Source organism: Benincasa hispida, chromosome 10 (genome assembly GCF_027475165.1).
Source record: "Benincasa hispida cultivar pf3 chromosome 10, pf3_genome.v1.1, whole genome shotgun sequence".
NCBI classification, from domain to species: Eukaryota; Viridiplantae; Streptophyta; class Magnoliopsida; order Cucurbitales; family Cucurbitaceae; genus Benincasa; species Benincasa hispida.
Window position 1 is genome coordinate 58,442,934 of NC_143487.1, and position 14,580 is coordinate 58,457,513.

Here is a 14,580-nt window from a genome sequence, read left to right on the forward strand (position 1 = left end):
TAAAATGTCGATGCCGACGTAAATATCAAGGTCCTACTTTTACGAAAATTTTGATGAAAATATTGATGAAATGTCGACTTTCGATGGATATTTCTGGAAAAATTATAAAAACAAAAAAATTAAAAAAAAAAATTAAACTAGTAAATAAACATTTTATGATTTTTAATAATGTTAACATATCTATTATTTATATTATATTTACATTACATTTTGTTGCTTAATTTTTATGTTTCGTGTATTTTCTATGATGTAATAAAAATTTCGATTCATCCCTTACGTCGATTCGAATCCATGAAAATATGAAAATATTGACATGTCGACGAAAATTTAATACTATGACTATAATTAGTTTTATGATTTATAAATATGGACAATTGCACAATTAACAAAGCATGTTTGCAAAATTAGGCCCGTGTATCATCACTTTTCTGTTTTGCAAAATGGCAAAGTAAGCTCAACTTAGCCCATTCCAATTAAAAAATGGGAAATGTAAAAAAATGTCCAACAATTCTGCATACAATATAAGGAAACACTATGCACGCCTTTTGAAGTAATTTTGATATACTTCATTACTGAATTTGATATATCAATTAACTGATATACCTAAAATGATGTCTATGAATATTATGTACTTCATTGTATGCATATCAATTATTACGACAGTAGTATATTAGGTCTTATATTTAGCTATACACCATCTAAAAAGAGAAAAAAAACAAAAAAGGATAAAATAGAGCAAGTATCCATGTGTGACAAAAACCAAAATAGGTGAAAATCAAATTTATTGATTGAATGATATCGTTGTTAGATATATTGCTAATACACTTGGAAAGTTGATTGAGTTAGATATATTGTTGATACACCCATGTCTTACCTAAAGTATCTGCTATTTATATACTCATATCTTATATCTTATATATTGCTGATACACTTGAATATCATGTTCATAAAATGAAACATATAGTTTACTTCGAAATAATAAGGTACTTATTGAATGTTGGTTACTGTTAGATATACTACTAGTACATTTAAAATGTTGATTGATATTGGATGTACTATGAATATACTCATGTCTTACTTTAAGTATTTATTGATTTATATCTATTATACTATTGATACACTTAAAATATTATACTTATAAAATGAAACATGTATGCTTTACTTCAAAATATGTTACTAATTGAATGTTGATTGCCGTTAAATTTTTTGTTGGTATATTTTATATGTTAATTATTGAGATATACATATACTACTTATAAACCAAATTTAAAGTAGATAGGAAGATTAAAGCTTGATTTAAAATAAGACAACAAATCAATTCATCAAAATCGAAATTAAAAAAAAAAAACACCAAATTCAACCAACGAACATTAAAATGAAACACAAAGATCTCTTATAATTGAACAGAAAAAAGAAAAAAGAAATCAAACAAAAATAAAATACAATAGATGAGAAAGATGAAAAAATTGACATGCGAATAAAATTGAAAAAAATACATACGTGATGAGTGTATCACGATCATGTTAAAGAGAGAAGAAAAACAATGATTGGCAGAGAAGAAATCAGATTCAAAAATTGAAAATACATACATGAGATGAGATTAAAAAATGATATTTAGGTATATCAATTAATTGATACACCTAAAATGATTCGATATGTTTAGCTACCAAAAGCTGAAAGTTGCAGAAAAAAGAGGAGTAAAAAAATTGGTATTTAAAAAGGGCAAAAAACGTCACTTGTATATACCGAAATTTAGAGTTGGTTTTATTGCCATATCTGCAAGTATGTGACATACTCTTTTATCTACAAGTTTTATTGCCATCACAATTTCCCTAACAAACACATTTTGAACAATTGCTTAAATAAAACTTTTATTTCGGAGCAACCACACATCTAAAAATATGAAACAAAACTCTGTTTTCATAATTGAATACATTGTTTTCAAATTTATGTTTTAGATTGCCTACCAAATATACTCTTATTTTTCTATAAGATGTGGTTTATTTTTCATTTTAAGGGGTGGTTGGCGCTCCAATCTTGTTCGCGTTGGTCTGGTCTCAATATTTTTTGAGTTGACTTTTCTGATGCTCAAGTTAGTAAATGAGTGATTAATTCAATTAAGCACAAAAAGAAGTAAGACTGATTCTCTACTTTGAAGATTACTTACTCCTCTTTTGGGTAGTGGAATGAGACTATTTGTCCTTTCTTTGATGGTCGACTTTTGGTTATGTATAATGATGATGGTATCAAAGATGTATCTCTAGCAGCAAATGAGCTCATTTGGTCGGTCTAGAGCATTAAGCTCAGACTCGATTATCCATTGAGCTCGTTGATCGGCTCAATCGAGTACATCACCCTAATTTTTACATTTTAGAATGCTTGTTTCCCTATGTCCCTTCCGATACCCGTGGAACTTGGCCCGTCCGTGACCTCTGGGCCTTGCGTTAGACAACCCTCAACAAAGGATCATAACTACAAAATTCTCAAAAGAGAGGTTGGAAGTGATTGAACTCTTTGGCACAAATTGGAAATGGAATACAGATTCTGAATGGGGCCACATTCCTCCTCATGAGCGCTCTACGCTTCCATCTTCTTACTACTCCGTTGCCCATTTCTGCTTCCAAGTCTTCATTGCCGTTCCTCAATTCTCCGCATCTGAAATCAACTTCATCCTAGAGGATCTTGGATGTCTTAATTTTCACTAGCCTCGAGACTCGATCACTCAGAAACGCAATCTTTTCCATGGCCGAGTCGGATTTCAGGTTCGATCATCAATTTTCTTTGTCCACCTTTCCTCCTAGTGCCTATTCTTCTGGTTTCATTTCACCACAAACTTCTCAATTCTTTTTCCTTTTTCCCTTTTCCTTTTTCTATTGTTATTTCTGAATTTTATAGACTGTCTTGAATCTGATCGCATGGTGACGTTGATATGCAGCTATCTGAACCCAGCAGTTGCTGAAATTATTGTAATAAGGCACGGTGAAACAGCTTGGAATGCCGATGGAAGAATCCAGGTTCTATATCATATGCAAACCTATGAAATTTCGTTTAAATGAGTTCTATTAATTAATAACACATGATCAAGTGAGGGTGATGATGATGTATTGAAGCTTCTGTCAAGAGGAATAATTTTTTAAGTACAATGGCCTCAATTTTTTTAGACCTGAGATGGCTGAGTGCTGTAAGCTTGTAGGGTCCATCACATATTGCTTGTAAAAAAGGGGACGGAAGAATTGGTTTTTTTGTTTTGGTGGGGGGTGGTGGGGGCGGGCGCGTTAAGAATTAAGAGTCATCTCAGATGAAATTTAGTGGTGAGTGCTCAGACGTCCTGTCAGGATTTTATGGGAGCAGTTCGTTAATAGGGAATATAAGCATCAAAGAAGATGAGGACAACAATTGACTTGAAGTGGTAGCTAATTAACCAAGTTAGACTGACATAGGAAGGAAGCATTTGCAAGAAGTTCCTTTCTTTTTGAATGTGTACATGCAGAAAAATTTGCTGGAAATTTAAAACACTACCACACCATGCACCATTTTGAAGCATGTGTTAGAAGAGAAGTTTGTGAATGGGCTTAAAGGTGAGATTAAGGCACAAATTTGGGTCCTATAATCTGTGGACTTTGCCCAAAGATGGACCTATACTGGATAGAATACAAGAATCTCGAAATTGGCCTCCAATCAGGTTCATGTATATCAGTATATGAGGATGAAAAAGGTGAAGCAACGGGAAGGGGCTTAGCATGATTAAGAAAATGAGCGATGGGCCATCAAGGAAAACTGATGCAAAAAATGAATAAACGTGGCTTATGTAATAGGTTGTTATTTAGGCCTTAGCTAACCTGGTATGCTAGTTCCATTGATTAAGCTTTGTACAGGTGGCAATCTAGTATTGGCTGTACCATATGAAAAATGGAAGGCTTAGGGATGGAAAGATAGGCTAGGTTTTTTAGTAGACTGTATTCATTTTGGAAGAATTGTAATATTAGAAGACAAAATCTTCTTCTATTTGGATTGATTGCTGTGGAAGAGTGGTCAATTTTCAGGTATGGCAATTCTCTCACTGGAGGCATAATGCTATCGATCAATTTCAGAGGCATTCTTCCATTCTGCTGGCTGTTGGGGCTACATGGGTGCGTTATGTGTTAGAATGCTTATGTGAGCTAGGATCAAGTTTTGTCGAAGTGCTAATTTGCATGCTCAATTTGGAACAACTTTGATGGAGGTTTACTTATACCTGTCGTTTTGAAATGGGGGAAGGCCTTTACTACTTCATTGGATTATTGTGTGAATTATTCCAGGTTCAAATCATATACCTTTTTTGGCCTTTTGGCTAAGATCAAGTGTAGTTGTTCTTATCAGTTTAATATCTAATACATGGGCCATCGGCTCACATGATATTAAATTAATTTTTAAAGGGGGAGGGTCCATCATGGTGGCTTGCTGCCAGGGCCCTCGAGCGTCGCCCATGCGTTGCACTACAGCTTGGGCCTGGCACATCCGTCCTATTCCAGGTTCAAATCATTGAGTAAGCCTAATAAAGAAAACCAATAACGTCTCGAGGGTTTGGGTTTTGGAGCAGGGGTAGGTTTTTTAAGAGGAAAAAAGTTTTCAAATTTTGAAACTTAAAGGACAATATAGAATATTAACTCCAACTATTTTTTCAAAAAAAAAAAAAAAAAAAAAAAAAACAGACTTCTGGGAGAAAAAAATGTAATTTAATCTAATTTTTAAGATTGATTATTTTAGTTGAGGAACCAACTTGTATGTTTGACACTCTTTGGGAACTTATATTTGTTAGATTATATCTTGTACAACTATTCTACCAATTTGAGCATTGTTTAATTGGTTAAGTGTTAAATCATCAATTAACTCAAAAAATTAAGCTTATAGGTAGAGATGTCCCCGCCCCCCATTCAATTCCTCATCCTCACGAAATTCTCCATTTAATTTTGTAGGGATAGGGGTGGGGAATCCCCATGGGAAATTGGTGGGGAACATTCCCTAGGGTGAATTATTCGCCGTTTAATCTCTTAAAAAATCAATTAAATTATGTTTTAAGAAAGTTTTCAATTAAATAGTAAAGTCTCTATTAGGAATCTTTATTTACATGGTTAATTTCTCATGAAAAAAAATCTTGAACCTCTCAAATGAAACAAAATAAAAGTTGTAGGTTATGGTAAATTTGATTATCCATCCATACATTATATATATATATATATCAACACAATAACACTTCACTTGTGGGTTTGAAATTTGTTTGAAGGCCCAATAAGTGGAATTTAATATTAATTAGGGAGGAAATGATCCCATGTTCTCTTTGAGTTCTATGATTTTTATGTCTCTTTGTAATTTGAATAATAATCTCTTTTCATTAATGAAAAGTTTGTTTTTGTTTAAAAAAAAATCAAAAAAGGGAGGAAATGACTTAACAAAAAACTGAACTCAAGACTTCTTGCTTTGATTCCATTCAATCACCAATCAACCCAAAAGTTTAAGCTTATAGGTTTCTAGTAAATTTAATATTATATTAGTTATCAATACTCTAACTAAGACATGTATCCTTGACAAAAAAGTTAGAGGTTTGAATCTTCACCTCCACACATTAACTAAAATCCTTACAAATTTTCCAGTGAATTGAATTCACCTATTATAACTTTTGTCACGCTTGTTAATCTTGAATGTAAACTGTGCTTCTGATCATTTTCCCATTTCAACTTCATCTGAATTTTATGTTTTATACAGGGACATCTGGACGTTGAATTAAATGAAGCTGGGCGACAGCAAGCAGTTGCAGTGAGTTAAAACTTATGTTTCATGTCTTAGTCTCAACATGTAACATAAAGGCTGTTAAACTTATGTACAAAGGCTGTTTTGAACTCTTAATTCTTATTTTGCAGGTTGCAAATCGGCTGGCCAAGGAGCCTCCAATCTCTGCTGTATACTCTTCTGACTTAAAAAGAGCTCTTGAAACTGCACAGATAATTGCAACTACATGTGGTAATCTGGAGGTATGACTTCTGTTGGGCCATGCTCGTTGTTCTTTTTTCTTCTCTGCCCTTTTCACCTAATTATATATAGTGGGGCACTCGCTTCCTAACGGAAATGGTTGGTGATCACTAATACTTATGCCCTAAAATCAGTGAAATAGCTTTGGACATTCTTGGGTTTTGAGTCTTTATATGTTTTAACGCAGTATAATTGGTAACAAGTGAAATTTGACTGTTATTCTTATTATTGTTGGAAATTTTGTTGGAGATCACTTTTAGGTTACTAAAGATCCTGACTTGAGGGAAAGAAATTTAGGAGATCTTCAAGGTCTTGTGTATCGCGAGGCAGTCATAACAAACCCTGAAGCTTCTGAGGCTTTGAGATCTCACAGGTCAGACCAGACAATTCCGGTAAGTAATATTAGTTTATGCATATATCGATAGTAGGTATCTTGAAATCATTGGAGCATTAAACCGGTTATTCATTAAATAAATCAGTCTTGAAGATCAAAGAACATTATGGAAAGTCTACTGGGAGTTGTATGGAAATAGCTTTTCTACTAACTGGTTTTGTCATTTTGTCTCCAAATTTATCCAGTATGCAAACTTTGCGAAAATATGTAGTTAGCTGGATATTTTTTAAGGGGTTTTTTTATTAAAAAAATTATTTTTAGGAAAATGAGAAGCAAAACTTTCATGGAAGGAGTCATACCAACTACAAGAAGAGATGAAGCCAAATAGACTATTGCAAAACATGTTAGAAACTGAATCCCCCACAAAGGTGTTAAATGTAATGACCTCTCTAAAAAGTCTGTTGATTCTCTCTAATCAAATAACTGCAAAAAAGCAAGCCTAGCAAAGTAAAGAAAAATCTACCTTCATCCTTGAAGGGGGAGGATGCAAGAGGACCTCCTTTAACATCAACCTTAAATTTCTATTACGTGGCGATCAAAATCTTGACGGTCTCTAGAAAATGGATCCAAATCAAATGACCAAATTGACAATGCTAGAAAATATATGTTCAAGGCTCTCTGATGCTTCTCTACACATAGAACACTACTAAATACATCTGTGAACTCCAACTTTTGCTTCCAAAATGATTTATGGTTCCAATGTAAGATGGATGTGTTACATTAGCACCTAACAAGAATACTCAAAAACAACAAAGAACACTAAAAGATAGACATGTAAATTGCGATATCAATAGATTTTACAATATACCATAGCCTTTCGAGAGGGATACTTTCTCCCGAGTTTCCCACACTTAAAATTCTACTAATATCTTCACAACCTTTAAGGTCCCTAACATACTATATTTATAACCAAGACACTCCTGGCTAATGACCCCTTATATATCCTTACTATTATCCTACTAATAAGCCTAATATACCTCTAAGGCTCTCAAAGGATATTTAAATTAACAACTATTGTCCATTACTGAACTCTCTATGTGCAGCTGAGTATGCATGTTAGCGCTTGTAATTTTGATCAATAGTGGAGAGATTAGGTGGTCTAGTAAATGTCTTAAGATATTGCATCTACATGACAAAACCTCCCAAGCCACTTCATAAGAAGAGCTATGTTTTTTTGACGAAGGGACCCAATTCCAAGGCCTCCATGGATTATAAGGAGGGATGTAGGAGTCCATTTAATGAGGTGGGAGGCAGGCTTGCAAGTCCCACTGTTCCAAACAAAGTCTTTTATGATCTTTCCAACTTGTTTATAATACTTACTGGAGCTTGCATAAGAGAGAAGAAATAACAAGGAAGACTATTTAGCACCAAATGAGCTAGGGTTAGTCTACCACCTTTTGAGAGGGAAATTCCTCACCAGTTGTCCACCTTCGATTTAAACCGCTTCTCAAGAGATCTCCAATCTTCCTTGGCACTGTGAACCCCTCCAATAGGATAGCCCAAGTAAGTGAAAGGGGGAGTGTCCCCCTTGCACCCAAACTTAGGCTATGTTTGCATTGCATTAGCTGTATCAAAAAGCCATTTGGAAAAAATATTAACCATTTTTTGCATTTGGTAAAACAGATTTAAATTAAATATGTTAAAATCACTTTTAAAAACACGTTAATTTCACGTCTATTTTAGAAGCAATATCCTACTAGCTTTTAGATTCTCCTAAAATCAGGTAGAATTTTTAATTAATATTTAGTTTTAGATTTTTTAATTTAAAAAGAAGATTATTTTATATATTTATATATTTCTCACATAATTAAATCTATTTTCTATTTTTCATGAGTTAAATGCATCGATTAAAAAAAAATACCATTTTGATTTTTTTTTTTAAATAAAGCTATTTCCCTTAATATTTAAAAATTAATCTATAACAAAACAAAATTTATCATAATAAACAATTATAAAAAATTTTAAATTACAAAAAAATAAAAAAAGAAGTTGATTATAAGTATTTTAGTTATTATATCTAAAATAAGATGTTTTTGTATTTATTTACCAAACATTCAACCTATTTTTTCAAGTTTAAGTTGAAATTTATCAAATACTATTTTACTTCTTCACAACTTATTTTTGTAAAAACACAACTACCAACAATTATTTTAAAAGCTACAACAATCCCAAACGAAGCCTTGATTTAGATATTGAAAATATAAAATAAAGATATAAGATGTCTTAGAATACCTTGGATTTAAAGAATGTGCCAAACAATGGAGAGGAGTGTTATTTTTATTCCAATGGTCAATCAAAATTTGATGCACCATTTCATAAATAGATGAGGATTCATCTGCATGCTTTCCTTCATGTCTATAGATTGCCACCTTCAGTTTTTCAATCATGGTGTCCCACATATCATATACCAAATGGAGGCAAGGTTTGTCCGTATCACAATCTCTGATCATATCATAAATAGGAGCAGTAAAAGAAAGAATATAATCAATCTTTATCCCACCAAATATCATTAAGTACCAACTCCTTTACACGTCTTGCTTTCACCATATCATCTTCTCTGTAGCATCCCCATTTATCATTGATAACCATTGTTTGCAAGTCACCCTTAATGAGTTTAAATCTTCTAAGCATAATGATGGTAGATGCAAATCGTGTTTCTGCTACTGCAAGTAACTTCAAAGACACAAACTCATTGAACATAGCAAGCCTCATGGAATGGTTCATGATAAAGTGCGTGACAAACATAACATCATCAGAAATTTTAGAAATCCAGCTACACTCTGCAAATACATGTTGATTACTATCAATATTTCTTGCAGCACAAATGTTCTTCAAAGCAAGATTGAGAATATGAACTACACAAGGTGTCCAAACTATGTTGGGGAACTGTGATTCAATAATGTCTTGCACCACTACAATTTGCAGCATTGTCAGTGATTATTTGAATCACATTCTCATGTCCCACCTCATTTATAACTTCTTTCATCAAATTTGCTTGAAGTATTTGTCTTTTAGTCTCGCCTGAGCAATCTACAGCTTTAAGAAACATTGGTCCTCCTTCTGTAATTGCCATAAAGTTAATCAATGATCTCCTCTGCGAATCGCTCCATCCATCACTGACAATACTTACCCCCTTTTGAGACCATGTACTTTTCACAGATTGCAACAATCTCTCTATATTTGCCTTTTCTTTTTGGAGAAGAGTTGTTCTCAATTTATTATACCCTGGAGGTAAATAACCCGACAAAGCATTATTTGCAACCAAAGTAAATGCGTTCACATATTGTGGATTTCTAGCCAAGTGGAAAGGCAAACCTGAAGAATAAAACATTCTAGCTATCTCTGAATCCACTTGATCACGAATTGCCAAATTAAATGACTTTTCCAGTGCACTAACATTTCCATTCCTTTCCTTTTGTTCCATTGTTGAATAAGAATATGAATAGCTACCCATACTTCCCGTTCCAAAGGATTGAGATTCAGTTTGCATATGTCGTGAAGGTGGTAAAGGAACTTGTTTAGGAGCATTCCTTGCAATACGTGCTTTAGCTTCATCTTCTAACTTTTGCATTTCAGCGAGATCTTTAGGGGTGATTTTTTTTTTTACATACTCCAATCCCAAATCCACTCAATTTTAGTATATGTGCCCTAACTCTTGTATAAGAACCTTTTTCTATTTTCTTGACAAAAATTACCTTGCCAAGAAATATTCTCCCTCCTTCATTCAATCTTTCATTTTTTGTAACATATTGCCATAACGGTTTTGTTTCATCATCGGTAGTCATTTTTTAATTGATTTCAGTATGACTTGAAGATGATTCTGTCATACTACTTTTAAATAAAACAAAAAGAACAAAATAAGATTTAATGGAAAGAAAAAAAACATGACTGTTCAGTTCAAACATTAATGTTCAAACAAAAACAGTATGTTCATGAAAGGGAGAAAAATGCAAAAGAAAAGGGAAGAAACAAACCAAATCGCCGGTATGTTTGGGTGTGGAGAAGTCGAAAGAAGTTTGGGCGTGGAGGTTTGGACGTGGAGAACAGAAGAAGTTGCCGGTGTGTCTGGGCGTGGAGGTTTGGACATGGCATTTTGGGCGTGGAGGTGTGGTTGGCCGTCGATCGAGTGTCGAGTTCGTTGGTTGGACTTGGGTGTGGAGAGTTTTGAGATTTTGAGGAGTCAAAGTGGAGTAATAGATTTTGAGAAATTAAAATAAAAAACACAATAACCCTAAAAGTTTTGGGCTTGAGTTGATATAAATTTGAGTTTTTGGGTAGGGCTAACTTTTATAAGCTTTCATTGTTTTTTTTTTTTTTTTAAATTTTGCAGAGTCGCATCCCACCCATGTCCCAGCTGTGTCGGAAATTAAAAAAAAATAATAAAATATTCTGTCGTGTCGGACATGTGTCGGCGGCGTGTTGGTGTCGGACATGTCACTTGGCCATTTAGGAGTGTTCGGTGCTTTATAGGTGGCAAGGAACAGAATGAAAAAGCAAGCCGATATGAATAAAAGGGAGCTATACTTCGAGGTAGGAGATGAAGTGTTTTTGAAACTCCACCCCTGTAGACAATGTTATTTAGCAAGGAAACATTGTGAAAAGCTGGCTCCAAAATTCTATGGCCCTTACCAAGTGCTGGAACGAATTAGTGAGGTGGCATATAAACTAGAGTTACCTCCAAAGGCAAACATCCATAATGTGTTCCATATTTCTCAGTTGAAGAAAAAGTTGGGTGAGCAAATCAGGGTGCAACAACACCCGCCAGCATTAACCGAGGAATTTGAATTACAGGTAGTCCCATAATTCATCATGGGGATTCGTTGGAACAGGGAATTGGCTGCAAACGAATGACTAGTAAAATGGAAAGACTTACCAAAGAGTGAAGCATCATGGGAGTTGGTTTACTTGATGAAAGAACAGTTCCCTTATCTCCACCTTGAGGACAAGGTGCATTTCGAGGCGGGTGGTATTGTTAAACCTCCAATCATACACACTTATAAGAGGAGGGGTAGAAGAGGAATTACACCTAGGATTGTGGGAGGAGGTAGTAACCGTGAGGAAAATGGAATCCAAAAGGGAGACCACAAGACTGGGCTATAAACAAAATGGAGGGAGGCTGGAAGGGTAGGAATCATTTTGGGAGAAGCTTCCTTGGCTTGAAGGAGAGAATTCTAGCCCTCTCGAATCGGCTAGATCGTTATGTTTCTTATCCTTTCTATTATCTTTATTATTCCTCTTTTGTGTTCTTGTTTCCTTTTCTAGTGTAAGTTCCTTGAACATTCTCTGTAAATAATTCACTCTGAGACCAAGGATATTGCTCTGTTTTTCTGGGTATTCTTTGTGGTTGTTGTGTTGTTGGGTTTTCTAAGTGCAGGAGGGGAAAGATACCTAACAGATTGCCGCTCCTCAGAGTGGACATGATAGTCTTAAGAGGAAGCTAGATGCCTCGGGAAAGTTTACAAGTAAAACTATTTTTCTGAATATTGCTAAGAGAGCCTCCCTTCTCACTTTTCCTCTGGTGCATATCATCTGGAAACTTAAAATTCCAAAAAAGGTGAAGTTTTTCCTATGGTCCCTTGCTTATTGAAGTCTTAATACTCATGACAAGTTTCAAAGGAAGCTTCAACATTTTTCTCTTGGTCCTTCTGTCCCTTTGCCTTAAAAACGAGGAGTCCCTTGACCATTTGTTTCTGCATTGTGACTTTGCCAAGAAGGGTTGGAATCTCTTGTTTAGAACTTTTGGCTCGGAATATTGCCTCCGAAGCAAGATCGATGATTGGTTGATTGATAGGCTAGATAGTAAAGCTTTTGGTCCTAGAGGGAACATCCTTTGGAGGTATGCTTCTCAATCCCTTTTGTGGTGCAGTTGGAACAATAGGAATAGTAGAATTTTTGAAGATAAGTCTAATTCTTTTGATTCCTTTTAGACTGTTGTTCAACATATAGCTTCTTGGTGGTGCACAAACTACACCAAACACTTTTGTAATTATAGTCTTTCGATGATTTTTAACTAGAAGGCTCTTATTTACAAGCGCTTTTGGGTGGTCTTCTCAACCCCCGCCCTTAGGTTATTTTCCTTTGTTCTTTTTTTTTTAATACAAGTATCTGTTTCTTATGAAAAAACAAAGATATTGCATCTACAATATTCTGGTTCTGGCACATAGGATATTTACTGAAATTATTTACTTTACTATTGGCTAAATGTAGGGTGGTGGAGAAAGTCTTGATCAACTTTATCAGCGTTGCACATCTTCATTGCAAAAGATTGGAAATAAACATAGAGGTAATTACTCCCGTGGTTGAACATATTCACCTTGTCAAGGAAAATAAACAAATATGAGGAGAAAAACATTTTGGTTCAACTGAAAGTTCTCTTTGCAGTTGGAAAGTGTCCAATTTGAGGCTGAGTTTCTTTACTAATATTTGCCCGTTTAAAGCACAGGGCAACGAGTAGTTGTGGTCACTCATGGCGGTACAATCCGAGCGCTGTGTAAGCGAGCTCATCCTCAGAAGCATGGAGGGAAGATACTGAATACATCTGTGAATATATTTCACTTGTCTGATGGAGACAAATGGAAGATAGAAACATGGGGTGATGTTAGCCATCTTCACCAGACAAATTATCTGCAGTCTGGATTTGGAGGAGATAAAAATTCTGGTTAGATAGACGGTTCTATGTTGGATTATCATGTCGGTGTCAATTGATTCGAGCACAGGCAAGTGAAAATTCATTTTACTAGTTTGAGCATTCACATGCTTAATCCTAGAGAGTTATGCAAGGCCTGCCATTATCATACTATACTGACCAAAATGAATAATGTTACATTTTTTTAATGTAATTACATTTAAAATGTGGAGAACATTCGGATTAATGGCCTATTAAGAAAGCGAAAATGAGCATATTTCAACTGTCATCAAGTAGATACTATCAACTTCAAAGTTCGAGGTTTGATCCTCCCACTCCACAATATTAGAAAAAAATCATGATAAGAAAGTTACATATTTTTGCCACTCAAATTATTGTAAGGCCCCTAGTTAGGAATATAGTGAGATAATTAGTGAAATATTAGTTTGAGTATTAGAAGGGGCAAATTAGTAATTATTTAGTAAGTTGGTTAAGGCTTTTTATTATAAATAGGAGTTGGGTAGAGAGGAGGGTGTGAAGAATTTGGTAGTGGTTTCCTAATTGGAAATATTGGGAGAGAATAGCCCTCTCGAAAGGCTATGTTATATTGTAATTTATTCATTATTGCAATATAAATCTTTCTTTTAGTGTTCTATGTTTGCTCTTTGTATTGTTGAGTGTTCTTGTTAGAAGGGATCCTAACAATTTGGTATCAGAGTTGTTCATCCTAGAACACCAATTTTAAAATAAATCGTGATCAGTTGAATGAAACGATGTTAGAGATATAGAGAGATGTGAGAGCATTGCAAGAAATATTCCTTGAATATCTGCAAAGAGATAGAGAAAGAGAGGAGAAAAGACAAGCAGATATTAAGGCAGAGGAAGAAGAATCGGCAAAAGAAATAATAGACGATAGTAGTGGGAGTTGAATATGAAATTTCAAGTGAGCTTACAATTGGAAGTTCATCTGTGGAAGGATCTCTTTAATCGTGGAAAAGCAACGATCAAGAAGGAATAGAGAGTGTTCATGAAGATGGAAAAGAAGAAGCAAACTTGATCATGCGTATCCATGGACAGTGATGGAAGGTGAGATGGTTGGAGATAAGGACTTGGTGGAAGTGGATGCATCTATCGAAGGAGATAGAAGTAATACCTAAAGGAGGAAGAACAATACCAAAAAAAAGAGTTGGCAGACGCACGAAAAAACGTTGGAGGAAGAACTTTTCGACTATCAAGCTATGCCAAATGGTCCAAATTTAAATAGAAAGGTTGAGGTCCACTTGCCGTCAGAAGTGGAAAAATGTGAATTACTCAATGGACTTCTTAAACGTGGGTTTTTGAATTTTAATGGGTCCCAAAAAAACCAACTGGATTCCTAAGAAATCAAAGAATTATGGAGAGGAAAAGAGCCTTGGGCTTATTGGGCATAAGCTTGAGAAGCTAGAAAATGGGGTTGACTAGATAAATGACAAAAAAAAACAAAAATAAAAAAAAAATAAAATAATAATTATTATTATTATTATAAAAATGAAAATATCAAAAAATTAATTAAAAA

At 34.5% G+C, this 14,580-nt stretch overlaps 1 protein-coding gene, 1 long non-coding RNA gene, 1 other non-coding gene and 1 pseudogene across 7 annotated transcripts; 2 read left to right on the forward strand and 2 right to left on the reverse strand.

Moving 5' to 3' along the window:
- The first annotated feature begins 2,227 nt into the window (after positions 1 to 2,227).
- LOC120088039 (Phosphoglycerate mutase family protein) lies at positions 2,228 to 13,314 on the forward strand. Of its 4 annotated transcripts, XR_005484803.2 has the most exons (9): positions 2,228 to 2,762; positions 2,936 to 3,014; positions 4,044 to 4,130; positions 5,743 to 5,793; positions 5,898 to 6,008; positions 6,267 to 6,398; positions 10,731 to 12,236; positions 12,608 to 12,683; positions 12,843 to 13,314. XR_005484803.2 is itself a non-coding variant. In XM_039045061.2 (8 exons), the coding sequence occupies exons 1-8, from the start codon at positions 2,743 to 2,745 to the stop codon at positions 13,061 to 13,063; spliced, it is 777 nt and encodes a 258-aa protein (XP_038900989.1). In that variant the 5' UTR covers positions 2,228 to 2,742; the 3' UTR covers positions 13,064 to 13,314. The 4 variants fall into 4 exon arrangements, 3 of the variants coding, with proteins under 3 accessions (XP_038900989.1, XP_038900988.1, XP_090161997.1); XM_039045061.2 differs by lacking the exon at positions 10,731 to 12,236; XM_090305871.1 differs by lacking the exon at positions 10,731 to 12,236 and having other exon boundaries at positions 2,527 to 2,762; positions 4,044 to 4,298.
- Positions 4,310 to 4,502, forward strand: LOC120089570 (U2 spliceosomal RNA). Its single transcript, XR_005485245.2, has one exon. It is a non-coding gene; the product is annotated as a U2 spliceosomal RNA (small nuclear RNA).
- Positions 7,071 to 10,329, reverse strand: LOC150033506 (uncharacterized; annotated as a pseudogene). Its single transcript, XR_016523869.1, has 2 exons — positions 8,633 to 10,329; positions 7,071 to 7,965 (listed from the first exon to the last, which is right to left on the reverse strand). The product of XR_016523869.1 is annotated as an uncharacterized LOC150033506 (transcript).
- LOC150033507 (uncharacterized) lies at positions 12,841 to 14,255 on the reverse strand. Its single transcript, XR_016523870.1, has 2 exons — positions 13,979 to 14,255; positions 12,841 to 13,852 (listed from the first exon to the last, which is right to left on the reverse strand). It is a non-coding gene; the product is annotated as an uncharacterized LOC150033507 (long non-coding RNA).
- Positions 14,256 to 14,580: the final 325 nt, after the last annotated feature.

What these genes read in the sequence shown, in the direction of transcription:
- LOC120088039 (XM_039045061.2), top strand. Translation starts at nt 2,743, where the DNA reads ATGGCCGAGTCGGATTTCAG. An exon ending in TGGCTGTTGGGGCTACATGG is followed by an intron (nt 4,131 to 5,742) that starts GTGCGTTATGTG and finishes TGTTTTATACAG; the next exon opens with GGACATCTGGACGTTGAATT. An exon ending in GGTCAGACCAGACAATTCCG is followed by an intron (nt 6,399 to 12,607) that starts GTAAGTAATATT and finishes GGCTAAATGTAG; the next exon opens with GGTGGTGGAGAAAGTCTTGA.